Below are 18997 nucleotides of genomic sequence, written 5' to 3'. Positions count from 1 at the left end.
CCGTGAGCCGTCGGGGAGAACGGGTCGGGTCACTCGCGCATCGCATTCCCTCAGCCTGTCGCCTGTGCGCAATGACTGTGTATGAGGAGCAGGACGGAGGGTCGGATTCAAACTGTGCATCGCCTGCGGGTCTTGACGCTGCTCTTACTCAAACAATTTTCCTTCGATTCTAATTTCGCAGCTACGGACGGAACCCCCCCCCCCCCCCCCCCCCCAGTATCACTTCGATGACGCTCCATTCCATTATCTCTCGTTTGTCGGTCTCGAGTCTGGCAGCGGCGGCGGCGCAGTGCACTCTCGTTATTCCATCTATTCCATCCTCTGCGGACCTCGTATAACTATCATGACCTATGAGATCATAAGCAACGGTCATCACACCAACGCCCAATGCCCACTTCTTGACTACGCATAATCTATGCACACCTGACCGAACGTAAACCTTTACACTCAAGCTCACAGTTATACTCGTGATGGACCAAACTCAATCGCACTCAGTGGTCAGACCGCTGACCTCTGACCTCTGACCCCACCATTGTCAATGTGAACGAATCGAGAAAGGTAGAGTCAATCGAAAGTGTTACTGTATTGAACGTCGTCTATAGTTTCTTTGCTTCTGATACCCCACTTTCAATTTTCAAATTTAATGGAATACATAGAAGGTCACTTGAGCGCTGATCTCACGTACAGAGTCTAAGTATGTATGCAGGTCGAATTCGGTCTTGACCCGCTCGAGCTTCGCGTCTCTAACTCGACTCGACCAGAGCGCGAGCGACGGAGAGTAAGTGCGGAACTAAACGACACGGCATCCTACGGTCGTACATACATCACCTAACGGAGTTAAGACTGGATAGAGTCAGAGGGAGGTCAGCAGACCTTTTGTAAAATTGTATTGCACTCGAAAAGGGTCGAAAGTCTGATGGAGTCCTGCATGGTCGAAAAGGCTACGGCTTGATGCAGATGTTCTGCTCTAACGAGGAAAGTAAGTTGTGTGATGGCTAACGACTGAGTCCGATTCACGTTTGAAGGTTAGGTGCGTGTCTCAGCGACAACTGACCAGCTCTTACGCTCGAAAGAGATGCCAGTCGTCGTTGCTGAGAGACTAAAACCAACGTCCCTCTCCTCTTCGCTCTCCCGAGCGAGTTGATTTCTCTGCCGCATTCGTCTCTCTAAGAAAGTATGTATTGATCTCGTCTTGCGTTTTCTGATCCCACCCTCGCAACGTTCGCTCCCGCTCAACCTCGTGTCTGCTCTCTTTCCCTCGCTTCCCCAGACCCATCTGACGATCATTTCACGCCCCTTCGCCACATACGCCATTATCATCAGGTTTTCTGCAGTAACAATATACTTGTATCATTCGCCACATACATAGACATTTTCGTGTTTTCTGATCGTGAGTCCGCACTCCGAACATGTTACGAACCCCTCGTTGCTTTGATTCTGAAGACTCGATATCTTCTCCCATTCGACTGCCACATGCGATGATATGTAAGTAAATCCTCTTTTGTATTCTCAAAAGCCGCTATAAAGGAACCAAAAAATTTCACTTACCACATACCGTCCATACATACATATGCCCCGTCGCTGACTCGTTGTTACTGATCCTTAAAACCGCCGAAAGGCTCGTTTTTGTTCAGAAGGTTGTTACTACATAAGAACTTACTGGTCGCGATTACGGTATTCTATGTACCGGAGTCTGTATCTACAAAACTTCAAATGTAACCCCCCAGTCCTTTACTCCGTCTACATACAAATACATAAGGAGGCTTTTGTCGTCAATGTCCACCAAGTATGCACTCCTTAATCTAATCTACCCAAGTCAACATCTACCCCCGACGCGCACATCTACCGTCCGTGGTCAATCACCTTCGTGAAAGGCATTAGTTGCCGCCTCGTGGCCCTTTTCCAAGTTAGATCCCGAGCGCTGGTCTAGCTAGGGAGCGCTTAATCTCCCTCGAGGAGACTGATAGGACAGAGAAGCTGGTACGGTGATACTCGGACATCTATCACTCTCTAATCACCCCTTCTACGAGTATAGGGACAAGCGCCCAAGGACCAAGTTGACTTTATTCGTTTGATCACTCTCTGTTCGTGGGCGCTTGATGGAAGGGTTGATCGAGGCTGGTATCGTGATACTCGGATGTGATTTCATACAGGTATCGATTGCGAGTCGATTTGAAGCGCCCATGGGCACGGGATCCTCGGGCGCTCGATGTAGTGTTCTCCAGTGATCCGTCGAAGGTATCTCAGTCCAACTGGTGGTGTCCTCGGGACTGTTGAGTGGTCGATCGACAGGCCTCCGAGCCCATATATATGACTGCGCTACACTCTTCCTAGAGAATAGAAATCTACCGAAAACCAAAGCGTGGCATACATAGCTGCATCAATTCCACAGAGAACAATGTGGATTCTCGATACGAGAGTACTCTGACAGCGAGGAGCGATCTCGAGGCAATCTCTCCGGAACGTCGAGAACAGATGAGCGCTTCTACAAACCCCTTTCCACGATTGATCGACTAATAGTATGAGCGCTTATCATATAGATTCTAGAAGCCTGATCGAGGCTGGTACAGCAAGGCGTGTACTCGGACACGACTCTACGGTCTTCGTGTTGGGTTTGTAGCGCCCATAGCTGATAGAACTTTGAACGCTCAATGTCCTCGGGTTCTTGAGCGCTCGATCCTTCTGGATTGTCAGAACGTCGCAATGAATCCATTTAGTTTAGCTTCTTGGTGAGTCTCGTCCTTTGGAATGGAACTGTCAACTGTCCATAACTTTCCCCCAGTCAAGTTACTTGCGTTCTACCATATATCGAGGCGTTTTCCAACCCTCTCTGAGAAACGGGGGAGGAGTAGGCGATTCCGCCCAATCTCGGACCCTAATCCTCAGCCTACGGCGCACTTCTACTACTACTACGACTAGACTGTGGATCCGCCGAGGGGGCTAGTACCACCCGAATCCTGTGCAACACCGGTTACACCTACAGTCACATCCCGACAAGAAGTTCCCCTAAGTGTAACATTACTCGAAATACCTCAGAGGCGGTGAAGCCATGAATCTGATCGCGAAGACAACGCAGACTCGGACGCCGACAAGAGGCGGGGACGCACGTCGACCGGTTGCACCGACATGTTGGATTCAAATTCCCAGTGAGTCCTTCAATCTGTACAGATTCGGTTGACATACTTGTTGTAAATTGACAAGGGCGCGCCACCGCCTCAACCTGGCTAGACTACGCGTACGTTAGTGCGAGGAGGCTAGTGTGCAAGTAAACTTCTGAACGTTCTCCATACGGACCATACGCTCTCTATGTCACGCCCTGGATATAGCCGAGTCCCGACGCATCATCATCATTCCCGCTCATACCTCAACATTCACAGTCCACCTCCGTACAGCCTCTGGGCGGTGCACTAACCTGGACTAACTTCAATCACCTTCGACGTATCTATGATTCCTCTTCAACGTACCATCTCACTTGAGGCACGAACTACTTTGTACGTACCTATCATTCAGCATATCACCGACTCTTCCATCGGTAATTCGCATGGACTGGAACGACCATGTCATGACATCTGTTCAAAGTCACCCAATCCGGAAGGTGGGCGCTTATTCCTCAGATCACCGTGTTCCTGGACGCGGTGCGCAGTGGACTCCTTCTGGCGGAGCACACTGGACCGATCTACATTGTGGAGCAGAGGTATTCCTGGTAGACACCACAGAATAGGTGCATTATAAGTGCGACAAGTTTTACTTTAGAATTGTCCTAATTCGCGAAGGCTCCGAACTTGTGGGGTTAACACGGTAATGAACGAACTTGTGGAGTGGAAGGTTCAATGAGCTCGGGCACTTACTGTTGGCAGTGGCGACTCCATTGGCATTTTGAATTACTTAGTTGGCGTATTTTCCTTATGCGGTGTGCTCTTCTCTTAACTCCAAAAGCGCAGCTGTCCCTTCGGGGAATAAACAGGTGAATAGCGTGGAGAATGTTGGAGGTTGGAGTCGAAGAGGGTAGTGGACTCGGATGACGGAGATAACATAATGGCGAGGGTGAGCCTTCCGCTGGGCTATTCATAATACTGTATCTCCATCTCCTACGACGTGCTCTGACACACAAGCATCCACATTCCGTCTGTCTGCCAATCAACATCGGCCTCCAAGTCACCCAGTCACAGTCCAACCTCCGAGTCAATCGCTGCGAGGTCGATTCGTCATTCTGGCCATTCAAAGGTTTACTCAATGTAAGACGTAGTGCGGTTGTTGGATCGCAGCACTGCAGTTATTGAACCAAAGAGAACTTGCGAGAACGGCGTTGCGGTATGTTCCAACGACTGGGGCATATTCGCGAGCGATGATGGCACAGCCCCGAGTCTATCAAAGGAAACGTCGTGAGCCAGAAGCTTTACACGTTGTAAATCCCGAAGTCTGTGGCCCCGGCCTGTGCTTAGATAGTCCTATCGTATCTCGCTCAACTGTACTGATCAAACTTCCATCCACCGGCTTCTCTCTGCTTCACCCCATAAGCTGCACTCGAGTCGGGTAAGGGATATCAAAACGACTAGAGTCGCTGAGGCTCCACAGTGACTCATAGCCGCCCACTTGACCCAAGCACTATTCATAGTCTATTCCACCAGACAAAGGGCGCCTCAGATCCAGGAACCTTTCACGCATATGTAGAAGCCAGGAAGCAGCTCGTATCCACAATCGAAGCACCCCACCGCCATTCATCAAACTCTCTCTCTCGAATTCGTCCACATCCGATGTCGTAAGTGTACCAGTCCCGTTTCCTGTAGCCCTGATCCCACGCACAGACTCAAATGTTCGCGGAAGACTTCGTTCTTTTAGAGTAAAGGGGACAAAACTGTCGTTTAAGCTTCGAACCCTTTCGAATCATTCACCGTAAACAGAATTCCGAGTCTCACGCCTAAGGACCAAGTGCTTCGCCGCTCTGGCCAGCCTTCTGTGCTGGTAGCGAGGTATTTCGAGGGTGTTCGAGAGTTGACGTTGGCATCACCTCTTCTATACATCGAAGAACTATAAGTTGTAAGTCTCTTGATGAAATGAAGTGTATAGTGTGTAGCCGACTTCGAATTATTGTGATACAAGCCGTCGCCCCATATATTGAGTTCCTAGTTCGTCGTTGTCCGGCCACCGACCGACAGCCATCTAAGAACTGTACAGATTGGTATGTGAACGGTCGAAGGTCAGAAGTCGTTAAGACCATCCTGTAGCAATCTGCTCGCTCTTCATCAAGCCTTCACGAAGTTGCTCAGGCCCTCTCTCGGCTAGACGAGTCGAGGCGCCAGAACTTGACTTTGACATCTCCCAAGAATGCAGCACCTCCTCCAACACCCTCGAATAAGGAAACATATATCTGTCGAGAGAGCATTTAACCCCAATCCTTCCCGCATAGCCTGTACATGCACACAGCAATGTCGTACGTTCAAGGGTACATTGCCTCTCCAACGCGGAGACACCTCGGGAAGGAAACTGTCATATTTGCTCTAATCACATTTTACGGCTTTTCCCTGTTGCTTTATCACCAAGCAGGTGCTGGGGGATGATAACGCTTTGCTTCCTCTCAGAGCATGCTTCACGACATTCGACGACTAGGACGGACCTCGGAATTGGCAGCTCTCAACCTCTAACCCGTTTCAGTAGCTGAAAGTGTGCTGGAATAAAGGAAGAGCGCAAACGTGCATATGCGGGAATAGAAGAACTTCCGACATACCTCAAACAGGAAATCCCGCACCGAACGTGATGCGAGAGGTTGACAAACAAAGTAAGCGCTCCCTTTCTGCCCTATTCCGGCCATCCCTTTCACACCTTATCCTAACTCAAAAAGATGCGTTCGGTGCGGTGAAGGTGACGGGGAAATGGAAGTTGTTCCGACGGTATACTGCGAAGGGAAAGAGCGTACCGTGAGCCTTGTTTTCTCAACAATGTAACTGTGATAAGATAAAAGATTGACAGAGTGTGTGATGCGAAATAAGTTTCCATGAAAGCGGACCGAGGTTGTGAAGAGTCGTTGAATAGGAAAGGTTCTCTTGACTCTCTTTCTCCTCGGCTGAACGAGGCAGAGCTAGACCAATGAAGGCGTCATCCCTCGGAGAATCTCTCTGTCCTTACCCTTGAAAGGTATGCAACTGATAGTCCTGTGAAGAGGCATAGACGCTTGCTCTGGAGATCTCGCTCACTTCAGTGTCCCAAGAAAGATCTTCCTCTGATCTGGGTACCGTGTACCCACACCCTTCGTCGTACCTAGAGATTTAGCCATTTCCATACCTAAACCCACAATCGACGCCACTCGACTACGGACTCGGACTTCATTTGCCATTTCTGTGGTCCACCACGTCGACCAAGTTGTAAGTACTGGCTCCCCCGAGCCTTTTCTCCGTGATTGACATGTTGTGATTGTGATAAAGTGAAGTGCATTGAAAAGAGCGAGTAAAATGTGCAGTGACATAGAGATGACGCCAGGGAAAGGTTCAAGGTACATTTGACCAATCACGTTCGTTATCCGAGGGTGGCGAATCCACGATATGTTCGTATCTAAGACTGTTACATTTTCATGTCGATGAAGGGAGAAACGGTTCTACCGTAAGAAAGTCAACCGGATTCAACCTTCTGTACAATTTTACTACACCCCACGTCTGAAACTCTTAACCGCCACTGTGCTTCGCCTTCGAAGTCATCTTCCCAGACCACCTGGGCCACAAGATCAATCATCAAAGGTACCACACGATCTCCCAAACCCGTAGATCAATGTTAAACGCGTGGATCAGAAAAAAACAAGCCTCAACCTGCCTCGAGGTCAGAAAAATCGAACATCAGCGTATTGGACTTCATTCAAATCAATCTTCTTCCCGGCGGTACGCCTCGTTTTCCGAGTCGGCCTTGCTTCTCAAGTGGCATGATCACGCACGAATGAGCATTGTCTTGTACAGAGATGAACCTGGCGAGGCCGCTTGGTGATGTATGATTGTTGAATTGAAGGGCCGAGGCTGAAATGTCGGAGAGGGAGATTGATCCACGAGGCTCGCTGGGAATTTGATTTTGAAACTGGACTGAAACTCGAGGTGAGGAGTGGCTCTCTGAACACGCGCTGTTTCCCCAGGTTGCTCGTGCTAGATGGCGGAGGATGACGAGAGACCCAAGCCCGAAGAGCGGCAGGGATACCCGACGACGAGAGGTGTGGAGGGTACAAGGGGTCCTGGACCGCCGAGAGTGGAGCTCAGGAATTATGAACTACGGACAGACGTTTGGGTCAATCGAGTAGGTGAGCCCCTGTGACCAGAAAAAATCTCATTTCCTCTCAACGGCTTGGCCATGGAGCGGGCCTAGGCCTTGGGAACCTGAGTCGTTTCCCTTGAAATCATCGCCGAGTGATCGCCCACGGGCGCTAAACAAACAACGATGGGTCGGGGGTCAGATGAGCACTGACGTATGCAATGGTGTATCAATCACTATAGTGGATGGTCCATGTGTGAGCTATCTTATCCAAATTAAACTGATGTTCTACAAATCTCTAATCAGACCGCTCCAAGCCTTCGCTCATCTCGTGTCTCCGGATCTCAATCAACATCGCGCGAACGGTCCCGGCAGCTAGGTGGAGGAGACCTGTCCCTTCCTGCTTGCCAGACTCTCACCGTTTTTGAGAAGCTAGTTGGAGATGGGGATGGCCTCCTCGCACGATGCGATCGACAACTCATTCGACATTGAGCGCATGGACCGGCAGCTTGTCGAACGAGGAATACAGGCGTTCCAAACTACCGCAATGAAATGCTTCTTTCTCCTGCGTTCCACCACCTAGGGACCTTGATCGGGTAGGTTGAAGCCTACCAACGCCTGGATATCACGTTTTCGGTTAGGCCACGGGGTGCGCGATTTAAGCGCCCGTCATAGCTGACAAATTCTCGTCTGTGGTTCAGGTGCGTGACCGCAGTCGTTCAAATTGCTGTCACAAACCTCATTTTATGACTTTTCTATCCCAATGTGTCGACATAGGAGCAACACCCTTGCACCAACGCTGTGAAGATAGAACGTGAGATCGATCCTTGTACCCCTCGGACTAGCTGTCACTTCTCCTGGGGTTGTTCTGATGTGGTCGGCCAAGAGGTAAGTCCAGGCGTGGTAGAGCTAACAAACGATGCTAATGCGCTATGTACATCCATCTCCGACATAACAGTGGGTAGTAGTACGGCATCTCCACGTTCTTCCGCCGCCACCGCTTCCGGTCCCATCGCCCTTAACCTTCCGTTCCTCATGAACAACCTATCAGAATCCCAGCGACAAAGAATGGAGGCTGGAGAACAATACAGGGATAATGGGCTACTGTCGTGGTCGCCTTTAAATAGATTGTTTCGTCGGGCGCTCTTCGTACCGTGGTGCTCGGGGACTTGGAGCAACGACAGAAGCTCATCTATACGACAAAAGAAAGACATTGTAAGGTTCTAACCCACAATCAGAAAAGCCTCTTCGACGGTGTAAATTGTAATGTGCGAGCGCGAACCTTGTACTGCGACTCTCACCTCCGCCGACATCCCAATTTAGAATTTCATCCACCCTCTCAGACTCCTCATCATCTACTAGCGGTGCAATTGTAGGGAGCGAAAGGAACCCGTGATCACCCTCCATACCCTCGTTCCCGCCTTTCCTAAAACTCAGCCCTTCCAATAGATTACAGATACTTACCCTAAACTCTTAAACCTCTCCCGTGAATCCAATTTCCGGTTTCCGACTTTCCAAACGGGACGACGGTCCCTTGAACGTTGCCGAGCAGCAACCAATAACTTCAGTGAACTTGGTCCCATTTAAGATCTCGTATATACAAATCTCGCTTGCAATTGGTTTCGTCAGGGTCTCAGGGAGATGCGAGGTGCTCCGAGCTCGTCGTCATTCCCACTGAGTACAAAAGTAGCGTGTGTACTTATATGTAAATCTGTAGGATCGTTCGGCTTGAACGACCACTACGAATCACGATTTCAAGGTCATCTGAGCGGAATATATGATATCTACACCATACGCCCTTACAATGATCTATGCCATGTTGGTGTAGTACTGTATGAAATCTGTTTGGAAGTCTATATTCAAGCGTGAGTTGTACTCAATACATAACCCCTACGCGATCAAGGGATCAGGCTAACCAAAAGCGCTTGTGGCTCTGTAAGTATGCTTTGCGCCAGATTCACGTTTTCGAATTGAATTATGTATGTACATGGGAATACACGCTAGACTAGACCCCGCTCGTCAGGGGGAGGCAGCGCACGTCGCAGGAGCGAAGGGCCGGAGATTCAGGGATTGTTCCCTACACGTGTATCAGACCTCGTCGGGTTGACGGAGCGGGTCGGCGTCATTCAGACGCTTGGGTCCAACTGTCAGTGAGAATCTGACCCTAAAACAAGTACATACGTTCCAGACGGTCGCCAATCCATCCAGCCAAAAGGTCGTAAGTAAAAAAGAACAGAATAACGCCCCGCCTTGTTTCCAAGTACCCCCGGCGAGACTCGAACTCGCAACCTCCAGATTAGAAGTCTGACGTCATAACCATTAGACAACGAGGGCGTTGCTGGGTCTTGGCTTGCGAACGAGCCTCCGACGCTGGTACTAAGTTCATACATTCACCCTCGTTCAACCATGGCTGAACATGGGTTCAAATTGAGGGGTATACCAGGTATACTATATTGGAGGGCAGTTCCAAAAGCCGAGAACGAATGATTTTAGAGAGAAGGGATCTGTAGATTTTGATTGGGAATCGCGTTGCTCAAGTTGAACGAAAACAAGCTCTCGTTTTCGTTGGTCATGGGGATCAAGGTTGGTGCTTACTATCCTTCCCCCTTCCATTCTCCTCATTACCCAGGCTTGGAAATTTCATCGGACCCCAAGCAACTCTTCCACGTCGTTTATACCCTTGGAGGACTAGAGATCGGGGCCGGTGTCTGCAGTGATCCGTCACCATCCGTGGAGTTCCTGTCGGCTCCCTACTATACCAGTAGAGCAACTCAGGGATGGTATTTTTGACAGTTCACAGCCATTCTTTCGCGCTTCCTGGGGAGTCCATTCGATATTAATGTTCTATTGTCATCTCCGTGGAGTGGAGCTATGTATGTGTTCCCGCTTCTTCCTGCAGCGAAATTGAATAGAAGCAATGACAATAGTGGTACTCAATTCTGCGGAATAGCGAGTTTGCGGAATAGCGAAACCTGGGAAGAACCATGCGGTACAATGATGCCAAGGGTCTGAGTTTGCGGAGACCCAATACTGTTGATGCCGACGCGGCCGACAAACTCGCCCACACTCGCGCTTTTTTATTCTGCATGCATCTTCTTTCCTCCTCCTTCTCGCGATTTTTGCGATAAGGAGAGCAGTGAGCCGTTCATCGTCGTCTTGAGCGTCGTAAAGCAGAATGCACGCAAAATACTCCAGAGGAGTGAGTTTGGGCTTTCCGCGCTGTGTTCTGGTCGGTTCAGTGGATGGTCGTACATCCCAACGTCGCCTTCTGGCCATTAATATAGCATAGGGATACGAAAAAGAGTACTGCTAGTGTTCTGGTAGAAACGATATACGGTGCATATCTAATCTACGAGCCATCAGCGCAATGCCGGCAACGCCGAGTTCAGTCTCCGCTACTAGCCAGTAACAGCCACCGGGACTGGGCATCAGGGTACCATGTGAACCAGGCTTTTGCTATTCCGCAAACTCGCTATTCCGCAGAATTGAGTACCACTAATGGCTTCGTTTGTTACGATGGTGAATTCGTGCGTTTCGCACAGTGCGACCAAGTAAGTTGAAGTTTTGTGTGGGGCGGGGTAAAAGTGCTAATTGAGAAGGGAGAGGGTGAGTCGGATGTATGTCCTCCGAGGGTGGGTTATTAACTTTTCTGCATTGGAAGACCGCGACTCGGATGTGGTTCTTGTCATCTGGACATGGAGATTGTGGTTCTCAGCCTCCTTATATTTACATTCGGAGGATGCGTTGCAGATCTTCGTCACATTGTAAGATCATGATGTGCGAATGCGAGTGAGTGGGCAATAGAGACGAACTTAGTCAGTAGAGATGAGAGTCTACACAGCGTGGACATCTCAGTGCTCACAAGGGGGCAACTTGAAGATTACTTTGAAGACGGCGCTTAGGTCCCTTCGAGATTAGATTGACCCCATTCTACTCCTCGCCCGTTTGTTGGCAAGTACTCCTCTCGTAAGCAAGTATGGCAGTCACAAGAAAAACCAACTTGCAAAGACCGAGTTCGAGCGTCTAATCCCTAGGCCAGTCTCTCATCTTAATCCATTCCCCCGTCTCATCTTATTCTATTCCCTGGTCTCAATTGATGTCCAGCAACGCTCCAATCCTCCAATCGGATATGGTGTAGCGGCTAACATTGCTGCCTCTCATCTCATCGGGAGTCTGTCCGCAGCAGCTCGGGGTTCGATTCCCCGTATCCGAATAGAGGCTGCAATATAATTGTGTGTTTTTTTTGTCGGTTTGTGTAATTCATGGGGAGAGAAACTTCATTTCTTGGACATCGTATGTGTAAGTAGAATTTCACTCGAACTCTCTCAATGTTGCTCGGTTTTTGGAATCGACTCGACGGTTTCCTCGATGCGCGACGTTGGACGGATCTGGGAATGAGGTGGGAGGATGTGTGCGTGGGCCTTGGGAATATAGTCGGAATGTCGGTACGGTATACGTACGCTTCGTTGCTTGCTTCCATTCAGTTAATTCAGTGATAGGGGCTTTATCATCGTTACCCCAGCCGGCGGTTTCCTTGCTTGACTTATACTCGAGTTCCATGAATGGTTGGCAACGTAGAAATACAAATAGGATATCGAACTACGCCCCCTGGACGCGTGACGCTCTGCTACGCCACTGGGCCCGGCGTCTGACGCTCCTTGGGCGCTTCAGTGTCGGCCTCAGCCTCGGAGTCGTAGTCGCGGAGAGACAAGTATGTGAACTGCAAACACATGCGGTTCGGCAAACGCTTCGGGCGCTCTGGCAGCTCGGTCGACAACAACCTATACCACTTGAACAGTTTCGTCTTGATGATCTTCCTCTCGCGCAGCGGAAACTTCATGAGGGATAGATAGCGATCGAGGATGGCGTCCCTGTTCTCATGGAAGACCTTCAGTTCACGCGGATCTCCGTTCCCCGTGGTGAAGTAAATCACAAAGTCGCCTGTTGGCCAGTCGAAAAGGCGGGGAGTGATGAAAGGTTCTCTGAATGAGGGTGGGTCAGGGAGGGCAGATACACAGGAGAATGTTCAGTCTGAACTCACATAGAGCCTTTCTCTCGCCATCTGGGAGTGGCACACCTCGTAATTCCATCCATCGCAAGCCCCTGGCGGCGGCTCCACTGGACGAGCCAAGTGCCAGAGACAGCGAATCCGGCGAAGTACAGTGGAGGAGGGATTGTTGGACCTCCTGGAATGCGGAGGTTTTCCACGGGAAGCGCGAACATATCGGGTTGGTCTTTGAACTCGATAGTGGCAGGGAATGCCTGTTCACACCTGTTCAATGTTAGCTGGCAGAACGTCAGGCGAGCGGGCAGGACTGGACTTACTCGGCCTGGTACCTGACGTACAAGGATCGGCTTTTGGACATTTTCAGTCAGGTCGTTTAGCTTGTACAGACGGTAGTTGGAGGGAGGTGAGGATAGGGTTCTTGTTAGGGCTGCGGAGGGAGGCGTGGGCGCGTCAGCATTCGCGCAAAAAAGAACGCGAGAAAGAGAGAAAAGGCACGGAGCCCCTCCTAATCCTCCCTCGGACGAAGAAACGTTCGTAGTCGTCGGAGGAAGTTAAACTCTTATCCCAATCCTGTTAGCAACCCGGCATTATGGTACGCACCAAGTCAGGAGTCGGGGGGAGGGTTAGGGTTAGAGCGAGGGCGAGGGCGAGGGTGCTTTTACGGATTCAGAGTGAGGGAATCCGAACAGCCACCGACGCCATCACCATGTCTTCTTCCACTCTCCATCACCTCGGAGAACAACGACTAGAAGGACGATGCTAATCGCGAACGAGGAAACACCCTTGCTGAACGGATCCCGATATGAGGCTCAAGCGGGTACGGCGACGCGACTCAGGGGGGAGAAATGGCGGGTATTCGGTGTGGTAGCGGGTGCTGGGTTCCTATCTGGTGCGTCTAACCCTCCAAATCCCGTTCATGCAAAGCACTAAAACACGAACTTGGGGCAGTCTCGACGTTCTGGATATACTATATCGATTGGCGATCCATGCTCTTGATCCTAGGCGGACCATCCATGGTAGAGAGGTGCTTTACACATTCTCTTCGTCATTCTCTTACAACGAACTGAGTCATCGAACAGTTTCCTACGAGATTTCTCTCTTTTACTATCAGCTACAGTCGGCGTCCTCCTCGCGTCCATCTATTCCACGATCCGTACGTTGCCTCCTGTCGTGCATTACTGATTCTACTCAACTCTCGTATCTCGGTATCGCAGATGGCAAACGCAAAGTCCTCCTCTGGACGACTTCATCCATCATCCTCGGTTCCCTCCTAGTCTCAACCTCTCAAAACATCACCTGGCTCCTCCTCGGACGCATCTTCCAAACACTCGGCACGACCCCCACTTGGTCTGTCGGGATCGGGATTCTGGGCGACACCTTCAGACGTGAACAGAGGGGCAGGGCTATCGGCGGGTTTATATTTGTGAGTGTTCAAAGTTGCCTGTCTTCATGAATCCCGGTATGGTGTTGTGGAAAGCTCATGCTTGTTGATCGTTGTTTTTGGACAGGTATCGATGTTGGGAGGCGTAGCTGCGCCTCACCTATCTCGTACGCCCTGCATTCACGACATTACAGCGCAGCTGATAACCCTGGATACGCAGACCTGATGAAGCACCTCGCTCCCCACCTCTCCGTATCCACTTACGACTCGTGGCGGCTCACCCAAGCCCTCCTCGCCATCGCCTCCTCCGTCCTCTGGTTAACCCTCCGCCAATCCACCTCCCTCTCGCGTCCGGCACCTCTATGTCTCAACATCGAAGGATTCTCAGAGGACTCGCTCGTAGAAGGGTTACATGAAGACTCGAGACCTGAACGAATGGGTGGTATCTCGGAGGACGAGTCGCGACTGGAAGAACGACTCGAACGACCACACCGGGGGATTTTGAATCCCTTCTCGCCGTATGGGTTGTTACATCTGAAGGATGTTCTTCCTCTGGTGCGTACCTCCCACTCCTTGCTTGTTTAGATGGCATGTTGAGGGAGGTGATAGTCATTCGCTAGTGGTGCTCCCATCTACTCCGCTACGTGTCGTACGTCCCGTCCTACTCTCACTCGCACTGCAGTAATCGGAAATGCTGATTGGAATTTGGATGGGTGTGGGGTTATAGTACTTTGGATGGAGGTTTCCTCATATAGCTGGGTGCGCCTTATTCTTATCGACAGCTTAAAGATAGGTTTTAACTGACGGTCCTGTATCGAGCAGCCAAAGCACGCAGATAAACTGGTCTACAGATGGTACTTCCCTTCGCTCGCACTCGGGTTGGGTCGTACGTTCCCTTACTCCTCATCCTCGTCCCGCAACTCACAGTTCTCTGTGATGCCTTTCTGTCGCCCTCGTCGCGTTCACAGTCGGCGCCCTCCTCGCAGGTTTCGCGACCGACTATATCCTCATCCGACGCATACAAGACCTCCTTCGTACCTCCTCCCACCATGGCACCTCCCACCCACGCACCTTGAACTTTGAATCAAGCTTCGACCGCCCCGACAAACGATTCTTCGTCTCTCTCCCGGGCGCATTCCTCATCGCTCCACCTCTCGTATTGGTCGGGTTTGTGTTGAATTTTGCGATGGGTGGTGGTGGGAGGGGTACTGGTGTTGGGTGGGCGTTGGCACCGCTTGAATGGGCCTTGATACCTTTCGGGATGAATGAAGTTGGGGTGAATGGGTTTGGGCTGAGGGGTATCATCTTCAATTGGGTGTTGTTCATGCAAGAGGAAGGTGAAGGTGGAGGTGTTGGGCTGAACGTGAATAAGTGGTTAGTCATGGGGTGTTTGTTTCTGGTTGGACTTGGGGTGCGTGGTTATTTCTCTTATGGTCGTTATTCTCCAGCTTTCGCTGCACCATGACCTTTTTTTTGTTTTTGTTACACCGCGCGCCTATACTGATGGACGCATCGTGTTACCTTTAGACATATTCAACCTCCGTACCAGTCCTCACCTACTTCCTTGAAGTCGTACCGCAGTCAAGGAACGTGCAGATTGTTGCTGCTTCAGAGTGCGTACTCGGTTTTTCCATTTCTGTTTATTCGTTCGTCCATTCCTTCTTTCCCCGCCATTTGTTCTTTCGTTTTCGGTCGTCCGTTCCACCCACTCCTGCTCGCTCCTCTCCCTTTCTTCCCTTTTCTCGTACCTCCTTTGCTCGTCCACTCCCCCCTTCTGTTCGTCCATGCCTCCTTCCGCTCGACCATTCCCCTATTCCTCCCTCCACTGGTCTCTTCTACCCCTCCCACTTCCACCCCTCACGAGATAACCATGACTAACCCCCTTACTCCTCGCCATTGTAGTGCACTCCAGATCCTCGTCACCGGGATCACCTTTACGATCCTTGTCGTCCTTGCTTCAGCGTTTGGAACGAGTGTTGCGAATGTTGTTGGGTGTGGGGTTGTTTTGATGAGTCCTGTGTACGTGATGGTTTTTTGATTGGTACTTCTGGCTGAAGTATGGGGTGCTTGCCTTTCTCGTCTGGACTCTACGCTTCTATCTTCTTGTCTGAGCTATATGCTCCTGTTTTCTCGTCTGAACTATTTTCTCGTCTGACCCAACTCTGACCGTTCTCGTCTATGTAGACTGATCTTCTCTGTTATACGTCGTCGGAAGATGGCTGAACGGGAGGCTATGGTTTCGGAAGGGGAGGAGCGTGGGTCTGGTGGTAGTGGTACGTCGCAGGATGGGGGTGCTGGCTCGAGTGGGAGTGCGAACGTGAGTGGGAGCGCGAGCGGGAACGGACATTTATAGGGTAGGAATGAGTGATCTATTGCGGCTGTTGATTTGTTGTATGTACTATATGTCGTGTTGTTTTCTAGTAACCAACTTGTGCTATTCGTCGTTATTCATATGGACGCACTACTGAATTTTCAACATCACCTCTCGAGTGGTTCGAAATCAAATCTAAGCGCTCGTGCTAATAGCGTGCGCGTTGGTGTAGTCCTAGTAAGTTGGTCTACTATAGCTTTTGAATCTTCCTTCCATGGACGATGTATCCAACTCAGTCTTACATTCAAATTGACAGACTACAGTCCTAGTCTAGCGCCTCGGGACCCCCAAAATCCGTTCCCTCTACAGTGGCAAGATGGCCGAGCGGTCTATGGCGTGTGACTCAAGCGTAACAGCTTGCCTCTGTCATTAGGGGTTTCTCATGGGAGTATTCCCGCGTGGGTTCAAATCCCACTCTTGTCATTACTTTTTTTTTCGTTCTTGTCATTTATTTTTTTCTTTCTTGTCGTTATTATTATTTATTTTTTTTCCTCCCTTTGCTCAACCGTTGTGGAATTTATTATTTGGGACCTCCTACGCCGTCATATATATATGTATTGAATATGTTGGCCGTCCTTGATCGTAAGTAAGCCATGGAAGCCTGGAGGAAGAAGGGGTCTTGGCGTTCAAGTCGTTCACCGATTGCACACTCGCATCAACACAGAGTCCCCACACAACGGTGGGTCCGACGATTCAGACATGTAAACGGATTCGAACCCGATACCGAACCTGATTTTTGAAATTTCGTTCCTGATTGACTACCTACCCTACAGAATTCGGAGAATAGGAATATGTAGTACGATTACTCCCAAGATACTTCATGATTGTTGCACCCATAATGACGACGCTCCTCATAGCTCAAAGTATCGACGTGCAACAACTTTTTCTCGGATTGGATGCCAACCTCGCGAGGCTCGCGGGGGATGCCTCGGAGCGACCTAGCATAGGTCGCAATCGAGTGCGCTGCAGCGTGGGTGTGACTTCGAAGGCTTCCAGAAGGAGGTTGTCGATGGTATCACAATGCATGTGGTAGCACTCGTCGTAGGCTACACCAGCATCCCCTCCCCACCTATGCCGTCAACAAGTTTCAGTAAACTCGGTACTTCCAAGCGAAGAATAAAGACACGCACCATTCAGCTCCCTCCCTCGACTTGATACCCTCCGCACCCGTGAAAAGCCCACCACAGGGAATACCATACTCCAAAAACGGCCCATAATCACTCCTTCCACTAAAGTTGGTAGGCTTACTAACCAACTCCCGCTCCTTGAAAAAGTCCTCATACAGCCTCTCGATCTGCGCGCTTCCAGCCGGCCCAGGGATGTTAAACGTATCACCATCGCCATCGTAGATCAAATACCCCGAATTCGGCGAAGCGATCATGTCAAAGTTCAAGTACAGCGCAATCTTCTCGCGCTCGGCAGAGGGGAGGTTGCGGACGTGGTAGGCGGAGCCGATGAGCCCGAATTCTTCAGCTGTCCACCAGCCGAAGCGTACAGCGTTGTTGACGCGGAATTTGGTCAGCTGGAGGGCGATCTCGAGGTTAGCGATGGTGCCGGAGCCGTCGTCGTTGATGCCCTAGAATCGATGGACGATCAGCTTAAATTATCCCAACTCAACAACGAGAAAGTAAAAGAGTACGTACAGGCCCACTGGGCACCGAATCAGAATGCGCACCACTAAAGACGATGTTATTCTTGTCGCCATGCTTGGTGGTGGCGATCAAGTTGCTGGAATAGCGCTGCTCGACCATACCATACGCATCAAGCTTGCCCATGATCTCCTCCCCAGCTTCCAACCTCTCGCGAAGAGCACGACCAGCGACACCAGAGATACTGCCCACAGGGACGTACGGGCCCTCAGGACGGGTCACCCCTCCAAGAGAACCACCGGAAAGCTCGGGATCGAGGTCGTTGTGCACGATAACACCCGCAGCTTTGGCCGCCCCGGCATAAGCGACCTTGAAGCCGTAGGTACACTCTCCACGAGAGATAAGGACGAGTTTACCTTCGACTTCCTCGGGGAAGTCATCCTATCACAGGGGGGTCAGAATATAAGTCACGAAGGAGAGGAGAAGCAGAAACGCACAGCAGAACACCCAAACGAATCAAGCGCATAAAGCGGGGCAGTCACATTCCCACTAACCGCATAAAAGAACGACTTGGTGGGATACGTCTCCCCACCAACAACGCTAAACTGCGAATCCGACTCTGCATACTGATACGGCAGAGTCTCCAGGTAAGTATCATAATACCCAGTGTCGTCGAGCAGACGCTTGATCCACGCGACAGTCGCGTTGTGCCCCTTGGATCCGAAAGCACGGTTGGGCCTGCGGTCGCTCAGCTCGGCGAACCTTTGGAGTTGTTGGGCGTGTCGGAAGAGTGCGCGGCGGGAGATGCGGCGCTGGAGTTGCTTGGAGTCGACCAGGGGAAGGCGGGTGACGGGCGTGCCAGGTCGGCCCTGTGCTTCGACATCGGTGTCTACGTCGGCGTTGACGTCTTGAGCGGAGGAGGTGAGGGTCAGAGAGAGCGCGACGAGGGAGAGGAGGTGGGAGAACTTCATCTTGTGTTGATCCCGTGCAAGACCAATAAATGAAGAGCTTGGAAGAAAAAGCCTCCACTCGATTCTTCCCTCCTTTATTTATACAGTCTCAAGTGACGAGAACATCCCAAGACGCCCAAGACCAAAACCATGTGTGGAAAGTCGTTCTATCCGGATGCCCTACAAGGACTAGTCACCACATCGAACATCCAGAACTTCTTTCGCCTCCGTCGTATTCGCGAGCGAGTGGGTCAAGAAAGGACAAGTATGGTGTCATCCACCTGAGCATCCGAGCAATTACTACAAGCCCATGAAGAACTGAGCGCCCAGGAAACGCAGCGAGTCAGATGGGCAACGCCCAGACAGATTACGTTCCTCTTGTGCAAGGTTCATATACTAAAAGGACGGCGTTAACAGCATCCCAAACTCCCCGCGGTCACAAGGAAGCATGTCCACTCACTCGAATTAAACCCA

The 18997-nt window shown here is 50.7% G+C and overlaps 5 protein-coding genes and 3 non-coding genes across 8 annotated transcripts; 4 read left to right on the top strand and 4 right to left on the bottom strand.

The window, feature by feature from the left end:
* Nucleotides 1-7125: 7125 nt before the first annotated feature.
* CC1G_14053 (hypothetical protein) lies at nucleotides 7126-7716 on the top strand (the record flags this gene model as incomplete). The annotated part of the gene is made up of 2 exons (XM_002911969.1): nucleotides 7126-7269; nucleotides 7531-7716. The coding sequence occupies 2 exons, from the start codon at nucleotides 7126-7128 to the stop codon at nucleotides 7714-7716; spliced, it is 330 nt and encodes a 109-aa protein (XP_002912015.1).
* Nucleotides 7717-8072: 356 nt separating this feature from the next.
* On the bottom strand, nucleotides 8073-8631 carry CC1G_14052 (hypothetical protein; the record flags this gene model as incomplete). The annotated part of the gene is made up of 3 exons (XM_002911968.1): nucleotides 8073-8092; nucleotides 8378-8416; nucleotides 8526-8631. The coding sequence occupies 3 exons, from the start codon at nucleotides 8629-8631 to the stop codon at nucleotides 8073-8075; spliced, it is 165 nt and encodes a 54-aa protein (XP_002912014.1).
* Nucleotides 8632-9485: 854 nt separating this feature from the next.
* CC1G_20048 lies at nucleotides 9486-9558 on the bottom strand. Its single transcript has one exon. It is a non-coding gene; the product is annotated as a tRNA-Arg (tRNA).
* A 1789-nt stretch (nucleotides 9559-11347) lies between these two features.
* Nucleotides 11348-11437, top strand: CC1G_20047. The gene has a single exon. It is a non-coding gene; the product is annotated as a tRNA-Glu (tRNA).
* Nucleotides 11438-11851: 414 nt separating this feature from the next.
* Nucleotides 11852-12590, bottom strand: CC1G_04950 (hypothetical protein; the record flags this gene model as incomplete). The annotated part of the gene is made up of 3 exons (XM_001841054.1): nucleotides 11852-12206; nucleotides 12266-12496; nucleotides 12550-12590. The coding sequence occupies 3 exons, from the start codon at nucleotides 12588-12590 to the stop codon at nucleotides 11852-11854; spliced, it is 627 nt and encodes a 208-aa protein (XP_001841106.1).
* Nucleotides 12591-12988: 398 nt separating this feature from the next.
* CC1G_04949 (hypothetical protein) lies at nucleotides 12989-15966 on the top strand (the record flags this gene model as incomplete). Its single annotated transcript, XM_001841053.2, has 12 exons — nucleotides 12989-13121; nucleotides 13181-13256; nucleotides 13312-13385; nucleotides 13447-13655; nucleotides 13741-13780; nucleotides 13834-14168; nucleotides 14223-14372; nucleotides 14436-14499; nucleotides 14582-15024; nucleotides 15141-15226; nucleotides 15516-15632; nucleotides 15798-15966. The coding sequence occupies 12 exons, from the start codon at nucleotides 12989-12991 to the stop codon at nucleotides 15964-15966; spliced, it is 1896 nt and encodes a 631-aa protein (XP_001841105.2).
* Nucleotides 15967-16294: 328 nt separating this feature from the next.
* CC1G_20046 lies at nucleotides 16295-16407 on the top strand. The gene has a single exon. It is a non-coding gene; the product is annotated as a tRNA-Leu (tRNA).
* Nucleotides 16408-16786: 379 nt separating this feature from the next.
* Nucleotides 16787-18544, bottom strand: CC1G_04948 (LAP1; the record flags this gene model as incomplete). The annotated part of the gene is made up of 5 exons (XM_001841052.1): nucleotides 16787-16947; nucleotides 17004-17053; nucleotides 17115-17560; nucleotides 17628-18014; nucleotides 18071-18544. 5 exons carry the CDS (start codon nucleotides 18542-18544, stop codon nucleotides 16787-16789), a joined length of 1518 nt encoding a protein of 505 aa, XP_001841104.1.
* Nucleotides 18545-18997: the final 453 nt, after the last annotated feature.

Source organism: Coprinopsis cinerea (genome assembly GCF_000182895.1).
Source record: "Coprinopsis cinerea okayama7#130 chromosome 2 map unlocalized cont3.2, whole genome shotgun sequence".
Classification (NCBI taxonomy): domain Eukaryota; kingdom Fungi; phylum Basidiomycota; class Agaricomycetes; order Agaricales; family Psathyrellaceae; genus Coprinopsis; species Coprinopsis cinerea.
This window is presented reverse-complemented; position numbering and strand designations above follow the sequence as displayed.